Source organism: Myxine glutinosa, chromosome 3 (genome assembly GCF_964187855.1).
Source record: "Myxine glutinosa chromosome 3, kmMyxGlut1.1, whole genome shotgun sequence".
Classification (NCBI taxonomy): Eukaryota; Metazoa; Chordata; class Myxini; order Myxiniformes; family Myxinidae; genus Myxine; species Myxine glutinosa.
In genome coordinates, this window is record NC_136263.1 from 127,996,053 (window position 1) to 128,023,115 (window position 27,063).

Consider the following 27,063-nt stretch of genomic DNA (forward strand, 5'->3'; position numbering starts at 1 on the left):
CAACATCATGACTAGAGATCGTGTTCAGGTGACGGAATATGTAGTTGGCTACCTGCCGACTATAAACGCGCCTGCCACAGATATGGCAACAGTGCAAGAAATCCTCAGAGAAGCTCTGAACATCATGTCATCACTTCAGCTTGAGCGTATACCGGTGGTGCTAGACCAGGCACTATTTGCTAAGGCGACCGAAATAGCATGGAAAGATGTCGATCGATATGGAAGAATCGTGCTCATGATGGGGAACTTCCATACCATCTGTAACTTCATGTCGAGCATTGGGAAAATGTTTGGAGATGCAGGGCTTCGGGATGTAGCTGTTGAGTCAGGAGTAATCGCTGAAGGTTCCATCAACAGGGTTCTGGAAGGCAAGCAATACAACCGTGCTGTGCGACTCCACAAGTTGATGTACGAGGCACTAATGCGCATCATTTGGAAGGGCTTCCAGGTGTGGATAGAAAGCAATCATCCTGACAAGGAACCCCAGATTCGAAGCACTGACCTCAAAATTCGCAGCATCAAGGAGGATGTTTGCCACGAGACTCTCGCTGCTGCTCTCGATGATGATTCATGTGTACAGAGCTTTGACATGTTCGCGAAATACCTACATTTTCTGCGAACCAAACATGGAGACCTGGCTCGCTTCTGGATGATGTATATTGATATGGTAGAGACCCTGCTGGGGTTGATTCGTGCGGATAGAGAAGGCGACTGGATGCTTCACTTGGCTTGTGTCAGAAGAGTGATCCCTTGGTGTTTCGCAATGAACAAGGTGAACTATGCTAGATATCTACCAGTGTACTATGCACAGATGACACAACTCCACGAAACATGCCCCGAGTTGTACAGGCATTCAATCAAGGCTACTTCTCCGTACAGCTTAGACCAGGGAATCCATTTGCCAGAATCGCTGTTGATCAGACAACAGAAGAAACAGTAAACAAAGATACGCAAACAGCTGGAGGAACACGAGGTTTTAGTCTTCGACAAGGGGCTGTGTCACGATACTATCTAACTGCGGAAAATCGGGCTACTGCACTGAGGCAACTACGAGAAACTATCCTTGTGAATGGCAGCGACACATCTCACGCCAAGCACCCTGACTTGTCTACTTCTCGCATCAAACGTGATGAGTCTGGCGTCACAGCTATCTGTGATCTACTGGAAAATGACTGGACCAATCCATTCGCCGATGATCCGTCATGTCTTCTCAGTATATCTACCGGAGCGGCTGCGAGGGAGGACGTTTCTAATGACCTACTCAACACCCTGCAAAAGGGGGAAGCGGCGTATCAAAGCTTCCAGAAACGTCTTGAAGAGGGAACAGGCTTTCATGACACATTGAACAAGCTAAACTTGAAGACCTTTGGTAAGATCAAGCAGAAAGTTGTGAAGGGCACAAACAAGGAGATCGTCCTGAGAGCTGACAGACAACTGTTTGCCACCATGATACTCATCGCCAAAACAAGGAACCTCGACATGCAACTTGTCCTTTGTCACCCACTAGGGCCGTTACCATGGTCTTTGGCAAACGTTGATGGGTCAATGAAAAAAACGAACAAAGCTGCACTTGCGAAACACATGGAAGGTCTTGTGGAACCAGCCGAGAACGTTGACAAGCGAAGTGCAACAATAATTGATGCGATGGCTCTCATACAAAAGATGCATGGCGAGAACGACACGTTCGAAGAACTATCTGACCGCATCCTTGCTGCAGCGCTTCACGCTGGTCAAGGCAGTGAGCGCATCGATGTTGTCTTTGACACATACACAGAAGAATCCATCAAAGCAGCTGAGCGTGTGAACCGCGGTTCAAATGAAGGCATCAGTTTCAGCGAGATCAGACCCGCACACAAAATCATGAACTGGCGGCGTCTCCTTGCTTGCAGCCAGACAAAGGAGAAACTGGTTGTGTTTCTGGCGGAGTCGTGGAAACATGAAACAAATCGCGAAAAGCTAGGCAACAGAACACTGTATGTCACCTGTGGTGAAAAATGTCTGGTACTGACCCGCGATAGGTGGAAGTTGGTGCAAGCACTCGAATGTAGCCACGAGGAAGCAGACACGCGTATGTTTCTCCACGCAAAGCACGCCGCTACCCACTACAAGACGATCATCTTAGTGGCAGATGACACCGACGTTCTGATCATCAGTCTTCATCTCAGCAGAACCATCGATAGTCAGCTCTTCATCAGACGAGGAACAAAGGTTCGAGTCAGAATGATCGACGTTGGAAAGTTGGCTGCGGTATTGGGGTCTGGAGTTTGCAGTGCATTGCCAGGGCTTCATGCATGGAGCGGGTGTGACACTGTGAGTGCTCTGGCTAGCCAAGGAAAGATAAAGGCTTTGAAGCTTGTGCAAGCGAATGAGCTGTATCTTCAAACATTCACAGATCTGGGATCTTCGTGGAATGTACCAACAGACGTCTTCAATAGCATTCAGGCCTTCACGTGTCAGCTGTACGCCAAGAACACGAAGATCGTCGGTGTTAATTCGCTCCGTTATCACATGTTCTGTGCAAAGAAGGGCCAGATCGAATCTGGACAATTGCCGCCTTGTGAAGACTCCTTGATGCAGCATACGCTTAGGGCCAACTATCAGGCGGCTATCTGGCGACGCAGCCTTGAAAACCTACCAGACGTCCCAACACCATCAGCAGGACATGGTTGGGAACTCGATGATGGCGGTTCGCTCACAATCCGATGGATGGCGGGTCTACCAGCTCCAGATGTCGTCTTGAATCTCATCTCATGCACATGCAGAAGGACGTGTCGACCGTCAGATTGCTCCTGCATACTGAATGGGTTGAAGTGCACTGTTGTGTGTAAGCTACAGGGATGCTCCAACATGGTGCAGGATGATGCTATCGTGGCTCAGGATGCCAATGACTCTGATGGCGACTCTGATGATTAACTTTGTGTGCACTGTATATTGTATAGCATATGTTGTTCTCTATTATAATGCAGGCCAAATTGCCTGAAAATCTTTATAGACAGATAAACGGTTTAGCAAAATGTATAATTTGGAAGATCATACCGGTGTTATTTGACTAAAACATGACATGTTCAATGATACCTCCGCTTGCTTATTAGGAATATACATCGTATGGTGTTAAAATCAGCTCCATACGTCTTTCCAAACTCTAGTAATGAATAATTAATATAATTGGCGGCCATTTTGAAATCCAAGATGGCCACCAAAGTGCAGATTTCCTATGTAACAATTTCCGCCTGCTTATTAGATATCGTATGGTGTTAAAATCCTCTCCGTACGACATTCCTAACTTGCGTTATCGTCAGAATAGATAATGCCAGCGGCGGCCTAAGTCATTTTATGCCTCTTTACATTTATTTGTTGTAAACTCGTGGTGGATGATATGTTTTAGTTTTTGAGTTATTTTTATAGACAGATAAACGGTGTAGCACAATGCATAATTTGGAAAATCATACCAGTGTTGTTTCACTAAAAAAAGTACAAGTCTAATAATAAAATATTGAAAAATATATGATTTTTTTTCGATAATTGATTTTTATAATAATTAATCTAAAACAAAATGCTTCATATTATTTTTTATTTAGACGGTACACATCGGACGTATATTTAGTCGTCAACCGCACATCGATAGCTAGTATAGAAGTCCAGATACACGTGCAACAATGTACCCCACCAAATGGGCATTTTCGAGCTGGGTGGTTTCAAAGATGGCGTCCATCCGGGCACTAAGCTACCGTTCTCAGATGTCCATCACACCTTTTCTGACACTTGAGACATTGGTCTAATGGAAAATCATAATGAGAATTACTCCCCCCGCCGGAGCATTCACTTCAAAATATGGCCGGTTGGCTCAAGGACTATTTGGTGTAATGCAGAGTCAACTAGTGGGAAACAGTGCCTTAAACTACATAGAATAAGAAATAACTATTTAGAAGGATATATGATTTGCTACGTGCATGTATATGGATTAACTAGGAGGACGACCTTTTACCTTTACACTACGGAGGGTGATATTTACAACAAGATTCATTACACTACACAATGTGATATTTACAACAATTCTCAAATCCACAACAATATTATGCTTATTGTGACTTAAGGGAAAGGGTTGTTGTGAGTAAAAGATTTAAAAGCGCTCCTGTTAAAATGTGGCCAGATATCTGGATTGAGACCGGAAGAGGTGGTGGTGGAGGCTCCGGGCCGAGCATTCGACGTACAGTGCGAGGGAACCTGGCGTCCTTGGAAGGAAGTTCGGTCGAGAAGAAATATCGCCGGAGTGCGGAGAGCCTGTGTCGCCGGGTATTCTCAGTGAGGTCCCGGAGGATCCAGGCCTTGAGAACCCGGGTTGGAGCGAAAGCCGTCCGCCATTTTGGCCATGCGAGCACCCTGCAGGGAACAGGCTTTCGTCGGGTCGGCTGGGCATTATTCCCTGGTGGATTGCCGGGAACGGCTGTGCCAGAAAGGGATACGTGAGAATTATACGTAGGCTCGCGGGTTGAACCGCAACGTGTACGTCGGAGCGCTCCTTTGTGAGGTTCCTCGCCACCGCTGTGTTGATGGGGGCTGAGCACGTGACCTCGGGGTCGTCACGCTCGTCTACGCCTCAATTGACCACCGGGCCTTGACTCCCCGATCGCGGGAGGGAGCACAGCTTTGTGAGGTTCCTCGCCACCGCTGTGCTGCTGGGGGCTGAGCCCGTGACCTCGGGGTCGTCTCGCTCGTCCATGCCTCACTTGACCACCGGGCCTCGACTCCCCGATCGCGGGAGCGCACAGATACACAGGGACTTCGCCTGGGAGGGGAGCAGAGACATTGGGGGAGGTGCCTTGAGTGGGGTTAAGGGGGCTTGACAAGGATATTATCGTAAGATTTGAAAGTAGGGGTGATTGCCCCATTGCTGTACGGCTCTTTGTGGGAGATTTATAATATAGTCTGGGTTGCTTATAACTTTGTGGTTGCATCATTGGTTCGGCTGTTTCATTTGCTGGTTCCATTGAGGGACGTCATTTGCTGGGTTTCAACCAGGGATAACACATCTTTCTGCCGGGGACCCTCTCGGGGTTCGGAGGTCCACCGAGACCAGAGGTAAGGGGGGGGGGGGGCCCGTAACAGAAATTGTGGGCTCGTCCAATTGATATTCGTTGCCTCGCAATTGGGTCTGCGTCCGGGATCTAAAAAATTCTAAATTCAGTCCGGGAAGGAATTCCCAAGTTTTGAACTTTTCCAACATTCCCAAATTTTTTCCAAAAACAAACAACAACAACAACAACAACAAAAAAATAATACTTTTGTTTTTGTTGGTTAAAAAATTTTTTCCCTTGTGTGAAGGTTAACAGGTGTTACCAGTAGTCACTATGGCGTTTGACGCAGAGAAGTTTACGGTGACCCCAAGTGAAGCACAATTCAGAGCGTTAGTAAAATCGGACCTCTGGAAATTGGCCAAACATTTTAGCTTGGAGGTCCGAACTAATATGAAGAAGGCAGAGTTGCAGACAGTGGTGATACAATCTATGGTGGGATTAAAAGCATGGGAAGAGGTAGCCTGGGATTGGTTACCAGAAGAACAAGAAAATGTGGAGCTCTGGAAACTGGGGATGCAATTACCGAGCCAGGAAAGGGAAAAAGCACTGGAAAGAGAACTCCAGGAAAGGTTAGAAGACAAAAAGACAGAGGAAAGGAGAGTGGAAAGAGACCTCGAAGCAGAGGAGAGAAGAGCCGAAAGGGAGTTGAAGGACCGTGAATTGGCGCGTCAGCAGCAAATTAAAGTCAAGGAGCTGGAGTTAATGAGAGAACGGGGAGAGGTACCATCCCTGCTGACTGGTTCGACACCAAGTCAGAACACCTGGGATGTTGGCAGACATGTGAGGCTGGTCCCACCCTTCAATGAGAAGGAGGTAGCCAAGATTTTTCCACACTTTGAGAAAGTGGCTCGACAGTTAAACTGGCCTGAGGTGTACTGGTCCATACTAGTGCAAAGTGTTCTGGTGGGTAAAGCTCAAGAGATGTATTGGGCTTTACCGATTGACCAGTGTGCAGATTATGAGGTATTGAAGAAACACCTTCTCAAAGCCTATGAATTGGTCCCGTAAGCTTACCGGCAAAAATTCCGGAATGTCAGGAGGAGGGAGAGTGAGACCCACGTGGAGTTTGCCAGATTGAAAGAGACCATGTTTGATAGGTGGTGCGATTCAAAAGGAGTTGGGAAAGACTTTGAACTATTACGACAATTGATCCTGGTGGAGGAGTTCCAACAGTGTGTCCACGAGGACATTAAAATACACCTGGAGGAAAGGAAAGTACCAAAGTTGTATGAGGCAGCGACCATGGCAGATGACTATGCGTTAACCCACAGGATGGGGTTCCACAACCCTAACTTCTCGCCTAGACTTAGCCAGGGGAGCTATGGTACGGCAGGGGCGGAGAACGAAAATTCATGGGGGTGGCCTCGAGAGGAGGACCACTCTGATATCATGACTTCTAGAGGTCAGAAGTCAACGGTTTCAAGGCAGACGTATCCTCCGTGGGCCTCGAGGCAGACCACGAGGTTCTCCTCCGGGCCTACGTGCGCTTTTTGCCATAAACCAGGACACTTGATGTCCCACTGTCATGCTTTGGGAAAGGAAAATCAGGAGTGGAGTCCGACTAGTACAACTCCGAATGCGATGGCAAACGTGAGAAATCGCCCGTGGAAGAGTTACCAACCATTTATTTATGAGGGGTTTGTCTCACTGGAGGGAGACTCGACTAGCCCAAGACCTGTTAGGGTATTGAGGGACACAGGAGCACATCAATCCTTAATGCTTGAAGGCATTTTGCCATTGTCGGAGAGTACAGCAACTGGTGATAGTGTTCGGTTACAGGGGATCGGTGGCTGGGTTAGCGCTCCCCTTCATGTCATCAATCTAGAGTCTGATTTGGTGTCAGGACCGGTCACCGTGGGGTTGCAAGCCACTCTTCCTGTAGAGGGAGTATCAGTTGTGGTTGGGAATGATTTGGTCGGGGGTCAAGTTTCTAGTAACCTGATGGTTGTGAAAAAGTCCGATATGGGAGGTAACACCACACCAGTCAGGGATGTAGGCAAAGTTGGCAAGCTTTTTGGAGGTGGACTGAACTTTAAAACAAAGGAAGAGGTTCTGGAGTCTACCTTCAACAAATATGGACCGCTTTTGGAAGTGTTGCTGATAAAAGACAGGGAGAGCCAAAAGTCAAGAGGGTTTGGCTTTGTCACATTTGAAAACTCAAAGGACGCCAGAAATGCAGAAAAGGATCTGAATAACCAGGAGTTGGAGGGTCGGACCATAACAGTAGGGAAGGCATTTCGTCGGCGTCGAGGGGGCTACAGAAGAGGACAACTTGGCGGTAGTGTTGGTGGTGGCCGCAGCCGATATTGCTATGGAGGCTCCCAGAGTTACGGCAGCTCCCAAAAGGATGACTATCAGGGTAGCGGCCGAGAAGGAGACCGTTATTTACGTGACTACAGTGACAGGTAGTCCAACCGCGAATCTTAGGGAAGTTAGAAAGAGTTGAAGCACTGAATGCTGCGGAGCAGACCGAGCCAAAATTCCTACACGGATTAACCGTGAACGCCACGTTCCTAAAGACGTCCATGTAGTAAACATTCCTGCACGGACTAACCATGAACTTCACGTTCCTAAAGGCGTCCATGTAGGGAATACTCAGCTCGGCCTCCCGGGAAAAAGTGCTATCAGGAGGCAATAGGTGGTTTGTTGACAAGTTGGCCGGCAAAGAATGTTTTCGCTGTGGTCAAACTTTCTTTCCTGAAGGGGGGAAGTGTTATGGACTCGGCCTTAATGATCGTTGTTATGAGTATTGTTGCTGGTTCAAAGTATTCTAGATATTATGCTTATTGTGACTTAAGGGAAAGGGTTGTTGTGAGTAAAAGATTTAAAAGCGCTCCTGGTAAAATGTGGCCGGAAATCCGGATCGAGACCGGAAGAGGTGGTGGTGGAGGCTCCGGGCCGAGCCTTCGACGTACAGTGCGAGGGAACCTGGCGTCCTTGGAAGGAAGTTCGGTCGAGAAGAAATATCGCCGGAGTGCGGGGAGCCTGTGTCGCCGGGTATTCTCAGTGAGGTCCCGGAGGATCCAGGCCTTGAGAACCCGGGTTGGAGCGAAAGCCGTCCGCCATTTTGGCCACGCGAGCACCCTGCAGGGAACAGGCTTTCGTCGTGTCGGCTGGGCATTATTCCCTGGTGGATTGCCGGGAACGGCTGTGCCAGAAAGGGACATGTGAGAATTATACAGAGGCTCGCGGGTTGAACCGCAACGTGTACGTCGGAGCGCACCTTTGTGAGGTTCCTCGCCACTGCTGTGTTGCTGGGGGCTGAGCACGTGACCTCGGGGTAGTCTCGCTCGTCTACGCCTCAATTGACCACCGGGCCTTGACTCCCCGATCGCGGGAGGGAGCGCAGCTTTGTGAGGTTCCTCGTTACCGCTGTGCTGCTGGGGGCTGAGCCTGTCGTCTCGCTCGTCCACGCCTCACTTGACCACCAGGCCTCGACTCACCGATCGCGGTAGCGCACAAAGACACTGGGACTTCGCCTGGGAGGGGAGCAGAGACATTGGGGGAGGTGCCGTGAGTGGGGTTAAGGGGGCTTGACAAGGATATTATCGTAAGATTTGAAAGTAGGGGTGATTGCCCCATTTCTGTATGGCTCTTTGTGTGTGATTTATAATATAGTCGGGGTTGCTTATAACTTCGTGTGGTTGCATCATTGGTTCGGCTGTTTCATTTGCTGGTTCCATTGAGGGACGTTATTTGCTGGGTTTCAACCAGGGATAACACATCTTTCTGCCGGGGACCCTCTCGGGGTTCGGAGGTCCACCGAGACCAGAGGTAAGGTGGGGGCGGGGGGGGCCCGTAACAGTACATTACAGCCCTCTTGTTTCCACCGCTTTGTTCATCCCACTGTCACCTTGTACTGGGCTCATCTACCATCGATATCCCTGCAACTCTCCAATTTTTTCCCCTACGAACCAGTACACTGCTTATAAAAAGGAGGTTCAATTGTTGTGTGTGGATGTGTGCGTATGGAGACTTAGGGGTTTTGCCTTTACTATAATTTGCATTTACAATTCTTTCCTTTTTTATTCTATTGTTGAATTGTTTTGTGCCCCCTTCGCCCTGAAGAAACTCCCAACGTTCGTCCCCCATGATCTCTTCATCTTGACTGCCTTTCTTTAATTGTCATATCGCTATTTGTATTAAGTCGTGTTTTGAAGGAAAGATTTACCTGATTAAACTCAATCATTTGATAGGAAAACATATTTGAATTCTTCACTTGGTTGAGTTATGGTTTACAGCACTTGCTATTTATTTGTGTTGCAGTTCAGGCATGTCAATGGCTTCAAGATGGGATGTTTATGGTGGTTTAATCGATCTCAGAACAAAGAGATGGATGGGTTCATCCTCTGAGGTCTCTTCCATTTTGTCACATCCACGTTATGACAGTGAAACGCAAGACTATGATATAGCTTTAATGAGACTACGATCCAGAATGAAAATTTCACGTGAGTATTATTTTCCTTTTTATTTGCCTGAATTTCATATTTTTTGTTTTATTAATTAGAATAGAGGTACATATATACAGCAGTTAGCGTGCCCTGAATGTCGCGAAGAAGAAACCTTGATGTATCTAAGTCAGGGCCGAATGTCCATGTAAGCGCTTGTGTCGCCATGCGTGTGGTGGAGCTATGCTAATTAGATAGGGCATAAGGATAAATTCCCAGTGTGTAAATGCCCCTGTAATTTTTCCCTTTCTTCTTATGACATTTACTCGTCCAGCCATGCACTCGACACATAATTACAACAACCAGATCGCCGACGGTACCCAGATACTACTACCCGCCCAGCCGAATCTTCTCGATGGGCGTCAAGAATGGCCTCCCACGCCCCAAAGGACGATTGGTTGGGACGATTCCATGTTGCTTGGTGATTGGAGCATGCGTGATGTCAGAGGGAACTTTCTAGAATGGGGAAAAGAAAAGGAGAAGCAACCGCTATTTTCACTCTCTCTGTCCTGGGTTCGTGGCAGGTGATCACAGTTTGGCTCGTGATTGCTCTCTCTGTCCTGGGTTCATGGCAGGCGGTCACACATTGGCTCGTGATTGCTCTCTCTGTTCCGGTGTTTGTGACAGGCGGTCACAATTTGTTCTCTCTCTATGCCTGGGCCTTCGGTGGAGGTGGCTGCTCTTTGAGCGATACGCGCTCACGAGGCGCGTGGTAGAAGCCCAGTGGGTCATGGCAATCGGAGGAGGAGGGATTTCGGAAGCCTCGCACAGGCGGCTGGTTGTGGAACGACTTCGCGCCATTGGGCGTTTTCCCGCGAAAGCCCCCGCAAGATGACCACCAGGGTTCAAGGGCCATTTGAAGTGACCAGAGGTGAATACCGGTGGAGGGTCCCTCATTTAGGAATCTTAGTTTACTGTGTGTTCATTTCTTTGTTGCCTGCATTATTTTCATTAAACCCTTATTTGTTGCATTTCCAATCTCTTGTCCTGTACATTTATTTGTTTGTGGTTTCGAAAAACCCTCGTCGCATCCATCCGCCACGTCCATCCATTCAATTAAGACAAGACCTCTGTTTCCCTCGTGCACCATTTAAAGGGTTCACCATATTTTTGGCTCATGCGCCTCGGAGTTAAAGCTCGGTCGGCCATCTGTCACCCAGGGGTCTTTACGACAATATTTTCGTATTTCCGTTTCGTAATAGAAAATATTGTCGGGGACGCGACAATATTTTCACCACAAACGAAACCAGGGACTCCTTACTATTGCTTGCACTATCTTTTGACTTACATGTGAGGTGCACAGAAGGGCGCTCTGACATTGCTTTGTGTAAGTGGCAGCATAAAGTTTCACAGGTGGTGTATAATCTCAGTGTGGCTGGTTTTGCACACTTTCCAGAAGTAATATACACACACACACACACACACACACACATACATATATATATATATATATATATATATATATATATATATATATATATATATATATATATATATATGTATATATATATATAATCAACACATATTTCCATCAAACAAATCATTTCCTTTTTGTCCATTTAACTCACCGACAAAACTTCATTGCAAACAAACGAGTTCTCCTTCAAAGTAATAAAACCAGTGCTTCACCAAGCTGCGAGCTCGTGCTTGCCAAGCCAGCTGTTTCTTATCAACGCTTTTGAAGGGAGTGCTTGCTTGAGTGCTTAAGCCACTTCGCAAGCGCTTAGCAAGCCCGCCAGTATAGGTATTTTTTTTTGGTCTTATGATTATGTTGGTATGATTCTACATGCTGCCCTGTCTTCTAGCAACCATTAAAATTGGTTTAAAATACCTTTAGTCAGTATAACCGCTCGGGTTCAGCTTATGAAGAAGAGGAACCGCCAGGGCTCAGATTGTGAAGAAGAGGAACCTTGCGAAAATAAGATTACAGGAAACCATGGGTCTCGTACAGAAGCCATTTTATTTGATGGCTCCATGAAACTACAACATAAGAAACAAACAGCAAAGTAAGAAAAAAATTCCATAATTGCAGTTCACACATTCGGCTTCAATACAAACAATCAAACAGAAGTTTGTCGTTCTGCACAAGAAAACAGCAAAGCAATGGCGAAATACTAGCCGTTTGCAAAGAATTTACCTCACAAAGCGGAAAATGCACATCAAATCCATTTCTTACAGCTTAAGCAGCAAATGTATTATGTATCAAAGAAACAAATGACATTACATACCAACTTTGGATCCTCAATTAATCTTTCTCTGAGTTCACTGTTTAACCTCTCCAGACCGTTTCAAGCGCTCTTCATCTGGGCACGCTCCAGCTCACCACAACATGAAATCTCTAAAGACTTCGCGAGTTAAAAGATAAAAGATAGAACTAACTATGAAGCCCAATGGTGTGGGTGGACGTTACAAAACCGAGATGCGAATCGCTGTTATGAAAAGCACGATGTGAACCACTGATAAAAACACTACTCACACAGCTGCTACACTGCCACAACTACCAGCATGGCAAAACCCCCCAAAATATTAGATCGCCACATAAACGAATGTGGTCAGCAGTCATTACAGTCAGTGTAGTATACTGTTTATTCTACCAGGTGAGCGCCCAGGGGTATTGCCCATGTAGTGGTTACCTTATTCACATGTCGCGGTTACCTTATTCACTTGTCGCGGTTAACTTATCCGCATGTGATGGTTACCATTACGATGGGTTTGGTCTAACCCACACACACGGGTGTTTGGTTGTGTCGTCGTGACGCACGCGCGGCTGTTGGAGCCACGCCCTCCGAAGAGGGTTCTTGGTTTTATATAAGCCGTTACGACTTCCGTTCGCTAGCAGTTGCTGGAGATTTCTGTACAATAAACAACCTTTTGTACCCAACGAAATGGCCTCTTCTTATCGTCTTCGGCAACCGCTAAACTGGTGACCCCGTTGCCCCCGAACGTATTTGGGGGCCAAATGAACACGGCAGGATTGCGACCGCAATTTCTTCCACAAGACCTAAACTCGAACTGCCAGAGTTTTAGCAACGACGAGCGGCCATGTGGTTCGCGCATCGCGCTCGGTTCCTCCTCTACGACTAGAGGGGCGAACCAGCTCCGGGACCCTCCGAAGGAACGCCGTTACGGGGCGTTGGCGGCACGGCTACTTCGTCGCCTTCGCGCACACAGGCCGAGTACTGCTGCTCGTCGCCTCCGCGCACACAGGCCGGGCACGGCTACTTCGTCACCTTCGCGCACACAAGCCGAGCACCGCTGCTCGTCGCCTCCGCGCACACAGGCCGAGTACTGCTGCTCGTCGCCTTCGCGCACACAGGCCGAGTACTGCTACTTCGTCACCTCCGCGCACACAGGCCGAGTACTGCTGCTCGCCACTCCTACTACTGCTCCTACGGCGGATCCCGAGGCTGATGCTCCTGCAACTACAGCTACTACCGCTGCTCATCTCTTGCGCACGCACGGCTGCTTTGTTACCTTCGCGCGCACTGGCGCCTCGTTGTCTTCGCGTGCACTGCTGCTCGCCACTCCCGCAATTCCTACTGCTGCAACTACAACGGCTACCGCTGCTCAGCACCCGCGGCCCGGCTCTGTTCCACCCGCGGCCCGGCTCTGTTCCACCCGTGGCCCGGCTCTGTTCCACCCGTGGTCCGGCTCTGTTCCATCCGCGGCCCGGCTCTGTTCCATCCGCGGCCCGGCTCTGTTCCACCCACGGCCCGGCTCTGTTCCACCCACGGCCCGGCTCTGTTCCACCCTCGGCCCGGCTCTGTTCCACCCTCGGCCCGGCTCTGTTCCACCCGCGGCCCGGCTCTGTTCCACCCGCGGCCCGGCTCTGTTCCACCCGCGGCCCGGCTCTGTTCCACCCGCGAACTACGTACACGCCCGTGGCGTGCCTTCTGGGGGGGCGCATGTAGTGGTTACCTTATTCACATGTCGCGGTTACCTTATTCACTTGTCGCGGTTACCTTATTCACTTGTCGCGGTTAACTTATCCGCATGTGACGGTTACCATTACGATGGGTTTGGTCTAACCCACGCACACGGGCGTTTGGTTGTGTCGTCGTGACGCACGCGCGGCTGTTGGAGCCACGCCCTCCGAAGAGGGTTCTTGGTTTTATATAGGCCGTTACGACTTCAGTTCGCTAGCAGTTGCTGGAGATTTCTGTACAATAAACAACCTTTTGTACCCAACGAAATGCCCTCTTCTTATCCTCTTCGGCAACCGCTAAACCCCTGTGTTTCTGTCTTCAACTACAGTTATTTTCCTTGGCCGTCCTGGCCATTGTCTTATTTCTTTTTCAAGATATTGCAAATTGTTTTGTTTGCTATGCCGAGTTCATTTGGTGTGCTATGGTTCTAACTTAATTCTTCTGTTCTTTCAGCTTTAAAAAATCCTTGTTTTTCTTTCATAGACAGTTCTATGGTCATCATGTTGGTTTATGCCTTCTGACTACAAAGGCAGACTCCAAAGGCAAAAGCAAATGCTGAAACAAAGACTAGACATTCACAGCTCTTTTATGGGTAACCAATCAATGCAACAAGAAACACCTGAGCAACAAGACACAACTATGTCATTTGTTCCAATGCTTATCCTTACCTAAAATGGGGGGAATTATCATTAAAAATGCTATTTGTCTGCAATGGTAAAACGTACGTACATGCATAGAAATACCAAGAAACAAAAGCTGACCTTCTTTACTCATGTCTCATATTCATCTTTTGATCGCAAATCCAAATTTCTTGAGTATATAGCAATAATAACAATTTTGACTTCACCATTCCAATATTTATGGAGGGCACTGTATGTCCAGAGAGACGGCCCTGATCTCACGTCTGACATTGAGAGAGAGATCTCCATCCATTGTTGGGTGAGTAAAAAAAATATCATGTCCAAGGTGGAATGACCTCGTCTGAAACCAAATTGGTGATCTGTGATGTGGTTGTTGGAGAAAAGGAAAGATTTCATATCAACTGCAATGCAATGGTTTCATATCAACTGGGGAGAGACACCAAGGAATTGGGGATGTCCTATGGGAGGAAGGATTCTGTTAAACAGATGTTGTCTGGTTTATTTGCAGTGGCCTGTATTGAGAGATCTGTCAGGTTAGAGTGGAGACTAGGGTGGTCCAAAAATGCAAAAAAAATCACTTTTTTATCTGGATTTTGATGCTCTATTGGATTATTGTTAGAAATGGTCTAAATCATTCACCCAAAAAATATTTTGCATCTGAGTCATCTATAAACTCATACACACTCAACATATAAATTTGTCATTTTGGTCAATTTTAATGACTTACAAAGACTTTAGAAATATTTTTTTCCTAAATAATGTCATTGATGGTACATACCCCTGTGAAGTCCTCATGGTCGAAACATGAGTCAGACATGTATGAACATGTTTCAAACATGCTTCAAGCATTGTCAAACATGTTTCGACCATGATGATTTCACACTCACAGGCGCAAGCGCATGCAAAAAGTCATGAACCACAAAATGGCTTAGTACAATAGTGCATGTACTTTTTCCACCTAGGTTGCTATTGGATTGTTCTCATTTAGCCAAATTTGGTGAAAAACGCCATATTTCAATTGAAGTGTGTATGAGTTTCTAGATGGAATTGAGCGAAAATATTTGGTGGGTGAATGTTTTAGACCATTTCTAACAATAATCCAGTAGAGCATCAAAATCGGAGAGATCGATGTTTTTTGGACCACCCTAGTGGAGACCTCTGATGTTTGAGGTCCACAAGGCGAGAGATGGGCGAGGAGCAGGTGTTGGGGTGGTGCAGGATTGGGGAAGGCTTTGTGGGGGCAAGGTGAGGCTTTGAAGGGTGAGATGAGGGGGAGTAGAGGGTGTGGAGTGTGGGGGAAGGTTTGAGTATGAGGGGTGTGGGTGAACCTTTCAGTGTGAGGGGTGTGGGGGAAGGATTGAGTGTGTGGGTTGCGGGTTAAAGTGTGGGGGGGGGGGGGGGGGGTTCTTGAATAAATGAATCATTAATTGCCAAAGTAGTAAGACTACTTTTTCTGCTGTATGTATTATATACTGTCACGTGAAAAAGTAAGTACACCCCAAGTAAAGTTTTGACTTTTTAAACATATTTCAACATACAGCTATTTGATCTTCATTTCAACAATATTGATGGATAAAGGTGATATAATATAACAAATATCATGAAACATTTACATTTTGTAGTCCATTGTATAATTTAAATAAACATAAATGCAAATTTCGCATGTGGAAAAAGTAAGTACACCCTTACATTTATCACTACTTCAAATACTACAACTGATTCTACAACTGGACCTGACGGCATCAGCCCACGGGTCCTAAAATCCTGTTCTTCCGCTCTTTCACTCCCTCTCTCTGTTCTCTTCACCCTCTCTTTTGCTCAAGGTCATCTGTCATCTGCTTGGAAATCAGCCAACATCACAACTTTACACAAAAAGGTGCAAAAACAGATCCTAGCAACTACAGACCAATCAGCCTCCTCCCAATTATCAGCAAATTCATGGAATCCATCATTGCTTCGGATATGAAATCTTTCCTCTTATCCAATGGCTTGATCTCTGATCATCAATTTGGTTTCAGACCAGGTCACTCTACTCTGGACATGCTGCTTCTGCTGTCTCAACAATGGATGGAGGTCCTCAATGCCAAACAGGAAATTAGAGCTGTCTCCCTTGACATATCACGTGCCTTCGATACGGTCTGGCACCCCGCTCTGCTCACCAAACTCTCCTCCTTTGGTATCCATGGAAATCTCCACGCATGGCTGGTGGACTTCCTCTCTTGTCGTAGTCAATGTGTGGGCCTGAATGGGTTTCTCTCATCTCCTCCTCCCGTTCAGGCTGGAGTTCCCCAAGGCAGTGTTCTGGGCCCTGTGCTTTTTCTGGTCTTCATCAATGATCTCTCCGACTCTCTTGAAAATCCTCTCTATCTCTTTGCTGATGACTCCACTCTCTGCCGCTCCATCCTCATCCCTCAGATCGGCAGTCTGCAGCCTCCTCACTCTCTGCAATCCTGGACAAAATCACAGACTGGGCAAATAAGTGGAAGATGTCTTTCAATCCTGACAAATCTCACCCTCTTACGATGTCTCTCCAAAAAGACTGACTGGACAACCTTCCCATCCAATTTCTGAATAATCCTCTCCAAGAAGTTCTGTCACTCTGTTCACTCTGTTGATATATTTGATATATTTTGATATATGTTGATATATTTCCCTCGCGGTCCCTCTGTGCTGTCTTTCCCTCGTAGTCCCTCTGTACTGTCTTTCCCTCGTGGTCCCTCTGTGCTGTCTTTCCCTCGCGGTCCCCCTGTGCTGTCTTTCCCTCGTGGTCCCTCTGTGCTGTCTTTCCCTCGTGGTCCCCCTGTACTGTCTTTCCCTCGCGGTTGTCAGCTCTTTCACGAGCCTCGATGCAGTATAAAAAAAATAAAATAATAAAAAGGCTCAAGCTTTTATGTCTCACTATCTGCCATGATCTTTCCTGGGAAAACCACATTTCAAATCTGGCCTCCAAAGCCAGTCACCGACTGGGCATCCTCCGTCGTGCGAAGCCCTTCCTTGGCACACCTGAGTTCCTCACCACTTACAAGGCTTTCATCTGCAGCTCAATGGAATACTGCTCTCCCCTCTGGGCTGGTGCTCCTGCCTCACACCTAGCTCGTCTTCACGCTGTTGAAACCAAAGCGTTCAGAATCATTGGAATCTCCCATGATGAAGCTACCTACGAGGGCCTTTCACTTACTCACCGCAGGCAGGTTGGTGGTCTTTCTGTCTTCTACCGAATCCTCTCCGGCCTTGCTCCTCCAGCTCTCTCTGGGCTCTGTCCCCCAAATATTCATACAGGTCGCACAAGATATGCCTGCAACCCTCTCATGGTTAAACTGCCAAAATCAAGACTCTCTGGTCACATTCACTCCTTCATTCCTCGTTTCTCCCGCCCCTGGAACAAACTCCCTCACTCTCTTCAATCCCACTCCTCCCTACAGTTCTTTAAAACAGCTGTTCACCACCATCTCTTATCTTCCCCCATCCAAAACCTTGATCTTTTCTACCCCCGCTAATTTCACCCCAAATCCACTTTTTAAAAATACCAACTTCTTTCCTGAAAGTCCTTGGTGTCCTTGTGTTTATACTTCTCCCACACCCCCCCCCCCTCTTCCCATGCCGCCTCCCCCCAAGCCCTCTCCCTCCCACACATCTCCCGATATCCCTGCTCTCAAATGTTGTGTTTATGTGCTTCCCCTTCTCTCCCCATCTTGTCGACCGCTCCCCTATTTATATACTTTGTTTGTTTGTCTGTTTGATTTGTTTGTGTGATAAATGTTAGCTCTTTCACGAGCCTCGATTCTGCATACAAAAAAAATACAAAAAACCCTACAATTAGAATCAGGTGCACCAGCTCAGGTGCAAATGATTAGAACATCGTTAGAGAGGATCTTGGAGGAACCTGTCTTATTTAAAACTCAGACATTTAGTTTGGTTTGCTCTTTGTTGTTGAAGTGTGTGGCGTCACTATGCCTAGATCAAAAGAGCCCTCTGAGGCCTTCAGAAAGAAGGTTATAGATGTCTACGAGTCTGGGAAGGGACTTAAGAAGATCTCCAAACAATTTTAATTCAATCATTCGACTGTCCGGAAGATCATCTACAAGTGGAGAAGATTCCAAACAACTGCCAACTTGTTCAGGCCAGGCCGCCCCAGCAGGTTCAGCCCGAGAGCAGACCGCAAGATGCTGAAAGAGGTCTCTAAGAACCCCAGAATGTCATCAAGGGACCAACAGGTAGCTCTTTCCATTGTTGATGTCAAAGTGCACGAGTCTACCATTAGAAAGAGGCTGCACAAATTTGATCTGCATGGGAGGTGTGCCAGGAGGAAACCTTTGCTGTCCAGAAAGAACATCAGGGCAAGACTAAAGTTTGCCAATGAACACCTCGGCAAAGAACAGCACTTCTGGAACAATGTGCTCTGGACAGATGAGTCAAAGGTAGAGCTATTTGGCCACAGTACCAGAAGACATGTTTGGCGAAAACCAAAGACAGCATTTAACCACAAGAACCTGATACCAACTGTAAAGCATGGTGGTGGAAATATTATGGTTTGGGGCAGCTTTGCTGCATCAGGGCCTGGGCAGCTCACCATCATAGAATCCACGATGAATTCTTCATTGTACCAGAGGGTGCTTGAGGATAATGTGAGGCCATCTGTCGGAAAGTTGAAGCTCAACCGAAGGTGGACCTTGCAGCATGACAATGACCCTAAACATACCAGTAAATCCACCAAGGAATGGCCGAAAAGAAAGAAATGGAGGGTTCTGGAATGGCCAAGTCAAAGCCCGGATCTAAATCCCATCGAGATGTTGTGCGGGGATTTGAAACGAGCTGTGCATGCAATTGTGCATGCTGTGCAACAATTTTTTGTTGAATAAATTATTGCAAAGTCAATGTTTCATTGTTTTTTGTTCAATTAGATCACCTTTATCTTTATATACTGTTTAAATGAAGATCAAATATTGATATGTCCTCATATGTTAAAAAAAAATTTTTTTAAACATTTCATGGGGTGTACTTCCTTTTTCCACATGCGAAATTTGCATTTATCTTTATTGAAATTATACAATGGACGACAAAATGTAAATGTTTCATGATATTTGTTGTATTATATCACCTTTATCTATCAATATTGTTGAAATATGTTGAAAAAGTCAAAACTTTACATGTGGTGTACTTACTTTTTCACGTGACTGTATATACATACTGTTACGGACTCGGCTTTAATGATGGTTGTTATGAGTATTGTTGCTGCTTCCAGGTATTCTAGATTATGCTTATTGTGACTAAAGAGAAAGGGTTGTTGTGAGTAAAACATTTAAAAGCGCTCCTGGTAAAATGTTGCCGGAAATCCGGATCGAGACCGGAAGAGGTGGAGCGAAGAAAAGAGGTGGGGCGAAGAGGAAAAAAGGACGTGGTGGTTGAGGCTCCGGGCCGAGTGTTCGACGTACTGGGCGAGGGAACTTTGCGTCCTTGAAGGGAAGTTCGGTCGATAAGAAATATCGCCGGAGTGCGTGGAGCCGGTGTCGTCGGGTATTCTCATTGAGGTCCCGGAGGATCCAGGCCTTGAGAATCCGGGTTGGAGCGAAAGCCGTCCGCCATCTGGGCCACCCGAGCACCCGGCCGCGAACAGGCTTTCGTCGTGTCGGCTGGGCATTATTCCCTGGTGGATCGCCCGGAATGGCTGCACCAGAAAGGGACACGCGAGAATTATACGGAGGCTCGTGGGTTTAACCGCAACGTGTATGTCGGAGCGCATCTTTGTGAGGTTCCTCGCCACCGCTGTGCTGCTGGGCGCTGAGCACGTGACCTCGGGGTCGTCTCGCTCGTCTACGCCTCACTTGACCACCGGGCTTTGACTCCCCGATCGCGGGAACGCACAGAGACATTGGGACTTCGCCTTGGAGGGGAGCAGAGACATTGGGGGGAGGTGCCGTGAGTGGGGTAAAGGGGGCTTGACAAGGATATTTATATTATCGTAAGATTTGAAAGTAGGGATGATTGCCCCATTGCTGTATGGCTCTATGTGTGTGATTTATAATATAGTAAAGCGCGGCGTTACGCGCGCTGCTTGTGAGCAAGGAGGAAGCGGACAAGCGGTAACATATAAACGTCTTTATTGTAAGACTACACTGTCACACTGGCCCGCCCCGGGCTGGGCGCCCGGTGTATATCATGAGGCCATGCCTACCCCTCGGGCGTGGCCACCGCCCACTTGGTGCATGGAATGATGTCACCACGCCAGTGGGCTTTTGTGTCCGCCACACGCGCCCCCCCAGAATTCCCGCGCACCTGGAGGGCCAGTTTGCGGGGCAGACGAGTGACCCGGCCGAAGCGCCCCCTGGCGATCGGCGGCGTCCGGGGTGCAGGGATGCCAGGTGGGATGCCCCTGGCTGCCCATGGGATGGGTGCAGGACCGGGGGGCGGCGGGGCTGGGCGGTGCCGGGGCTCCGCCCGCAGGAGGGCGGCCCCGACGTGGGGGTCGGGCCACTGGCGGTGGATGGTCCACATCGAGGTGGGCCGGCTTGAGGCGGTCTACCGAAACGCGGTCAGGAGTACCGCCGATGTCCAGGGTGAAGTGCTTCGCCCCGGTCTCCAGCACGCGGAAAGGCCCGTCGTACGGGGGCCGCAGTGGTGTCCGATGGGCATCGTGGCGGACGAAGACGTACTCCGCCGTGCGAAGCTCCGGGGCAACGTGCGTCGGTGGGTGCCCGTGGCATGCCGTTGGCACCGGGGCGAACCTCTGGGCGGTCTCTTGCAGAGCGGAGCGCTGCTGTGCCGCGGACCATGGTGCCGTGGAGTCGGGGAGGAACTCGCCCGGCACCCGCAGCGGTTGCCCGAAGACCAAATCCGCCGCGGATGCGCGCAGGTCCTCCTTGGGCGCTGTCCGGAGGCCCAGCAGGACCCAGGGGAGCCTGTCGACCCAGCCGCCGTCGCGGAGGGTGGCCCGGAGCGCGGCCTGAAATGAGCGGTGAAATCGCTCACACAGGCCGTTAGCCTGGGGGTGGTAGGCCGTGGTTCGGTGCAGCCGGACCCCGAGCCCCTGCGCAACCCCCCCCCCCCCAGAGCTCCGAGGTGAACTGGGGGCCGCGGTCGGATGAGATGTCTGAGGGGGCGCCGAACCGGGCGACCCAGGTGGCGATGAAAGCCTGCGCGACATCGGCCGCCGTTGTCGACGCCAAGGGCACGGCCTCCGGCCACCGGGTGGTGCGGTCCACCATGGTGAGGACGTAGGTGAAACCCCGCGAGGGGGGCAGAGGTCCCACCAGGTCCACGTGGACGTGGTCAAACCGGCGTTCCGGCACCGTGAACGGGGCCAACGGGGCCTGGGTGTGCCGGTGCACCTTGGCGCGCTGGCACGCGAGGCACGTCCTGGCCCAGCCGCGGACGGCCTTCCGGAGGCCATGCCAGACGAACTTGTCGGCGATCAGCCTTTGGGAGGCCCTCGCGCCCGGGTGGGACAGGCCGTGGATGGCGTCAAACACCTGGCGCTGCCAGCCCGCGGGCACAATGGGGCGAGGACGCCCGAGGGAGACGTCGCACAAGAGGGCCGCGCCCGCGCCGTCGAATGGCACCTCGGTGACGCGGAGGCCCGTGACGGCGGTCCGCAAGGCCTGGACGTCGGGGTCAGCGGCCTGGTCCGCTGCCATCCGGGCATAGTCGATGCCGAGGTGGACTGCGTGGGCGACGGCCCGGGAAAGGCAATCCGCCACCGGGTTGTCCTTCCCCGCGACGTGCTGGATGTCCGTCGTGTACTCGGACACGGCCGAGAGGTGACGCTGCTGCCGGGCCGACCACGGCTCGGTGACCTTGCCCATCGTGAAGATCAGCGGCTTGTGGTCGACGAAGGCAGTGAACGCCCGGCCCTCGAGCAGATGGCGGAAGTGCCTGACCGCCAAGTGAAGTCCGAGCAACTCGCGGTCGAAGGTACTGTAACGGCGTTCGGGCGGGCGAAGCTGCCGGCTAAAGAACGCCAGCGGTTGCCAAGCTCCACGCACCCATTGCTCGTCCACCGCGCCCACCGCGTAGCCCGAGGCATCGGTGGTGAGGGCGATCGGTGCATCGGGCGCCGGGTGCGCGAGCATGGTGGCGTTAGCCAAGGCGAGCTTCGCGCCCGTGAACGCCGTGTCCATCTGCTCGGTCCAGGTAACGTCGCCTTTGCCCGGCTTACCTCGGAGAGCTTCGTGCAGGGGGCGCAGGAGCTGGGCGATACGGGGCAGGAACCGATGGTAAAAGTTCACCATGCCCAGGAACTCCTGCAGCCCTCTGATCGTGCGGGGGCGCGGAAACCCCTTCACCGCCTCCACCTTGGCCGGCAGGGGGACGGCTCCGTGCCTGGTGACACGGTGCCCCAGAAAATCGATTGTGGCGGCGCCGAACCGGCACTTGCAGGGTTCACAATCAGGCCATGCTGGCCCAGGCGTTCGAAGAGCGTGCGGAGGTGGCGTAGGTGCTCTTCGCGGGACGCGCTGGCGACGAGGATATCGTCCAGGTAGACGTAGACAAAATCCAAGTCGCGCAGGACGCTGTCCATCAGTCGCTGGAACGCCTGAGCCGCATTCTTCAGACCGAAGGGCATGATGACCGCCGTCTTCGGGACGTCCTCCGGCCTGACGGGGACCTGATGGTAGCCGCGTATGAGGTCCACCTTCGAGAAGAAGGACCTGCCCGCCAAACGGGCGGAAAAGTCCTGAATGTGGGGGACGGGGTAGCGGTCGGGAGTCGTGGCGTCATTGAGACGGCGATAGTCCCCGCACGGTCGCCATCCCCCGCCGGGCTTCGGCACGATGTGCAGCGGCGACGCCCAAGCGCTCTCTGAGCGCCGAACGATGCCGAGTCGCTCCAGGGTAGCGAACGCCGCTTTTGCCACCGCCAGCTTTGTCGGCTCGAGGCGGCGTGCCCGGGCGTAGACCGGTGGCCCGACGGTGGGGATGTGATGGGCCACCCCGTGCTTGACGGCCCCCGCCGAGAAGGTGGGCCGCGTGAGGGCCGGGAAGCCGGCGAGGAGGCGGGTGAATGCGTCCGCTGCCGGAAGCGTACAGACCAACGTGGCCGGAACCGAATCGTTCGGCAAGCCGCTTGGCAAGCCGCTCGTTGAGCTGGGCAACGCACAAGCGAGCGAGCTGAACGTCTCGGCCTGGACAAGCCGTCTGCGCTTGACGTCGACCAGGAGCCCATTAGCGCACAGGAAGTCCGCGCCAAGCAGTGCCATGGGCACGTCGGCGGTGACGAACATCCATCGGAAAACCTGCCCTCCAAACCGCAGAGAGAGGCAGCGTTTTCCGTACGTACGGATGGGCGTCCCGTTCGCGGCAAGCAGCGCGGGGCCCCCACCCGCGGCGTGCTTGTCTGACGTGCCGGCGGGAATGACACTCACCTGCGCTCCCGTGTCGCACAGGTAACGGCGCCCGGAGAAGGTGTCCGTTATGAACAGCAGGCTGCTCGAACGGCCGGCGCTCATCGCCACTATTGAGCGCCGGCCCGGGCGTTTCCCGACCCGTTGAAGGAGCACGGCGGATGACACCGCCGAGCTTCGTGGCCGAACTTGGCGTGGAACCAGCACCAGGTGGTGGAGCTGGAGGAGCGCGGCTGGCTCCGCCAGGCCGGTGGAGTCGACGGGTTTCTCCGCGGTGGCGGTTTTCGCCGCGGCGGTGGGTGGGGCGTGGCGGCGTTCACGAGGTGCGTATCAGCATGCTGCTGAACATCAGCGTGCTGCTGAACATCAGCGTGCTGTAGAAGCTGATGCTGTGGAACATGCTGCTGAACATCAGCGTCGAAGGCCGTGACGGCCACGCCGACGCTCGCCCGCGTGTCCGAAGCGGCGAAGTACTTGTCCGCCTTGGCCGCCAATGCTCGGGGTTCCGTTAGCCCGGTCCCGGCCAACGCGAGGCGAACCTGCGCTGGAAGTTGGCGACAGAAAAGCGCCCGGAATAGCGAACCGGGGGCTTCATCGCCCAACAGTGACAGCATATGGTCCATTCGGACCGACGGGCGTGTCTCACCGAGCTCGGGGAGATCCAGGAGGCGGTCGGCCCGTGCGTCGTCCGTGAGGCTGAACGTGGCTAGGAGTAGCCGCTTGAGTGCCTCGTACTTGTGGCCTTTCGGTGGGTGGCGAAGGACGGACACAACTCGAGCGGCCGTGCCGGGCCCGAGGGAGGCGACGACGTGGCAATAGCGCGTGTCATCGCCGGTGAGGTGCCGAAGCTGAAATTGGGCTTCGGCCTGGACGAACCAGACTTCGGCCTGAGCCTCCCAAAATTCCGGAAGTTTGACGAAGTCGGCCATGGCGATGGCGTCGCGTGTGGAAGGATCGCTCCGGCAGATCCAACGTCGAGGGTCACCAGTAAAGCGCGGCGTTACGCGCGCTGCTTGTGAGCAAGGAGGAAGCGGACAAGCGGTAACATATAAACGTCTTTATTGTAAGACTACACTGTCACACTCAACTACTCCGGGCTGGTCGCCCGGTGTATATCATGAGGCCACGCCTACCCCTCGGGCGTGGCCACCGCCCACTTGGTGCGTGGAATGATGTCACCACGCCAGTGGGCTTTTGTGTCCGCCACAATAGTCTGGTTTGCTTATAACTTGGTGTGGTTGCATCATTGGTTCGGCTGTTTCATTTGCTGGTTCCATTGAGGGACGTTATTTGCTGGGTTTCAACCAGGGATAACACATCTTTCTGCCGGGGACCCTCTCGGGGTTCGGAGGTCCACCGAGACCAGAGGTAAAGGGGAAGGGGGGCCGTAACAATACATATTGTTGCAGTTTTGAGAACGCACACTTGTAAATATAACATCATTTAATAAAGGTTAATGGTAGCACCCCATAGTTAGGCCACAAGCAACACGTAGGCCCATTTAGAACATTAGTTATGTCTTCGTATGTGTTTAGAATAAGGCCATTTCCCTAGTAATCATCTGCGCTGTGTAAATTAAATAAGGTAGACTCCCTTCCATTTTGCCACCAAACCCTCCAAATTCCACCTCGGAGGAGAGTTTTCCTTCCATTCCCCTTTTTGGCCTTTGCACCTAGCATTAGGGTGTTCACAAGTCAAGGAACACGAGGTAGGCCTGAGAAAGGGGGTGGAGTGGTGGAGATCGGCAGCTGCGGTAAGGACCACCAGCCAATCAGCGCTGAGGTGAGATGGCCTGATAGGGCATGGCTGGGGGTTCGAGAGGGTTTGCTGGGCGTCCATATATAACCCAGCGCGAAAAGCCCTCTTCAGGACTCGTTGGGAGAGTGCACAGGACTATTGCAAAGGACTCGTGGGGGAAGGTCGATTGCCAGAGGACTCCTTGGAAGAGACGTGCTAAAGAAGGATTCGCTGGGAAAAGCGCCATTGTGAGGACTCGTTGAGAAAGGCACCCCGTAAAGAGAACTGTGTAGAGATCGCCCGGTGTAAAGGAATTTGGCTTGGGCTTGCGAGGAGCGCATATCAAGCGCCTGGTTCATCTATTACGTAGGCGGCCGTGAGCCGTGAGTAACCGCCAGCCCAGCCTACCTTTCCCCGATATAATTGTCCGCTTCGCGCCAACGCCACGCGGAGAGCTTGCCTGCCATCTACCATCGCCTTCACGGTATGAGTCGGGGACCAGACGAGCTGTGGACGCCATCTTTGGACCCTCAACCCGACCATCTACATCCCCATGTGAGTGAGTCTGAGAGTGTGACTGAGAGTGAATGGGCCCGTGTCCAGGGGATAAGTATAAGACTGGATAAGGCTGCCCTGTGTATCTGCTTCTTCCTCTTCACTGTTCATTGCTTCTTCTTCTTCTTTTTCTTCCTTGTAAAAATTGTGAATAAACCAATCTGTTCTTCCTGTTTCCTCTTGGTTCGACCGCTTTAGTGATTTCTCAATTGGGTAAATGTGGCACGATTCGGCACCGCTTAGAATCGGGGTTAGTCCTTGCTAACGGCCCGGATCGCGGTTCGCTATCCGCTCGGCGTTTCCACCTAAAACCGAGGTTCGGGCGGGGTTATTTCCTTGCTTCCCAGAAGGCGCTGGTAATTAGGTAATAGGAATAATTCGGCCTCCCACCCTATTCAGCGCTGACCGGAAGGAACGTCATAGCCCCGGATCGCGTCGGCTTGTAAAAAGACAAGGGGATTAATCCCCCCTTGGTAAGGGGAAGGTCGACGTTGAGATCCGCAACAATATATCAATATATATCAATATATATATATATATATATAAATATATATATATATATATATATATCAATATATATGTATATATATATATATGTATATATATATATATATCAATATATATGTATATATATATATATATCAATATATATGTATATATATATATATATCAATATATATATATCAATATATATATATCAATATATATATATCAATATATATATATATATATATATATATATATATATATATATATATATATATATATATATATATATATATATATATATATATATATATATATATTGTTGCAGTTCTGTGTTTTTGCAATAAAGGTTAATTTTCCCCCTCATAGTTTAGTCACACTACAACACGTAGCCTCGCGATAGTTCAGTTATTTCATAGTAAATGTAAGCTCAAAATGTAAATGTAAGTTCAAAACACACCTGGTCACAAGTGTGCCGCACTGACCGGGTCCTCAGTCGAAGTCCTCAGCATCATCCCGTTTCGGCCCTTCAACCTCGATACGGTCAGCGAAGGTGGGCCAGCATGGGCACATACACATACACATACAGCAACTACACCTGGATGCGTACATACCCCCACCCCAGCCAGTGCGAACGCAGACTACAACAACAAATGCACAGCACCAAACAAACATGGTGGAACACTCAAACACCCAACTTTATACCCTACACCACTCACCAACAAAACACACCAGATCATGCATACACACATCCACACACATAACACCAACCAACCACCTACCCTTACAATACCAACATGCACCACTCATGCAAACATGCAAAACCATTAATGCAAAACCACACCCACTCATGACCCA

The 27,063-nt window shown here is 50.3% G+C and overlaps 1 protein-coding gene across 3 annotated transcripts in view; it reads left to right on the top strand.

The window, feature by feature from the left end:
- LOC137423217 (transmembrane protease serine 2-like) overlaps positions 1–27,063 on the top strand; it is a 245,594-nt gene that overhangs the window by 172,469 nt on the left and 46,062 nt on the right. For all 3 annotated transcript variants that reach the window (XM_078774546.1, XM_078774545.1, XM_068110121.2), the window contains one exon: positions 9,342–9,523. In XM_078774546.1, coding sequence (XP_078630672.1) covers positions 9,342–9,523 — 182 coding nt within the window. The remainder of the gene's footprint in view (positions 1–9,341; positions 9,524–27,063) is intronic.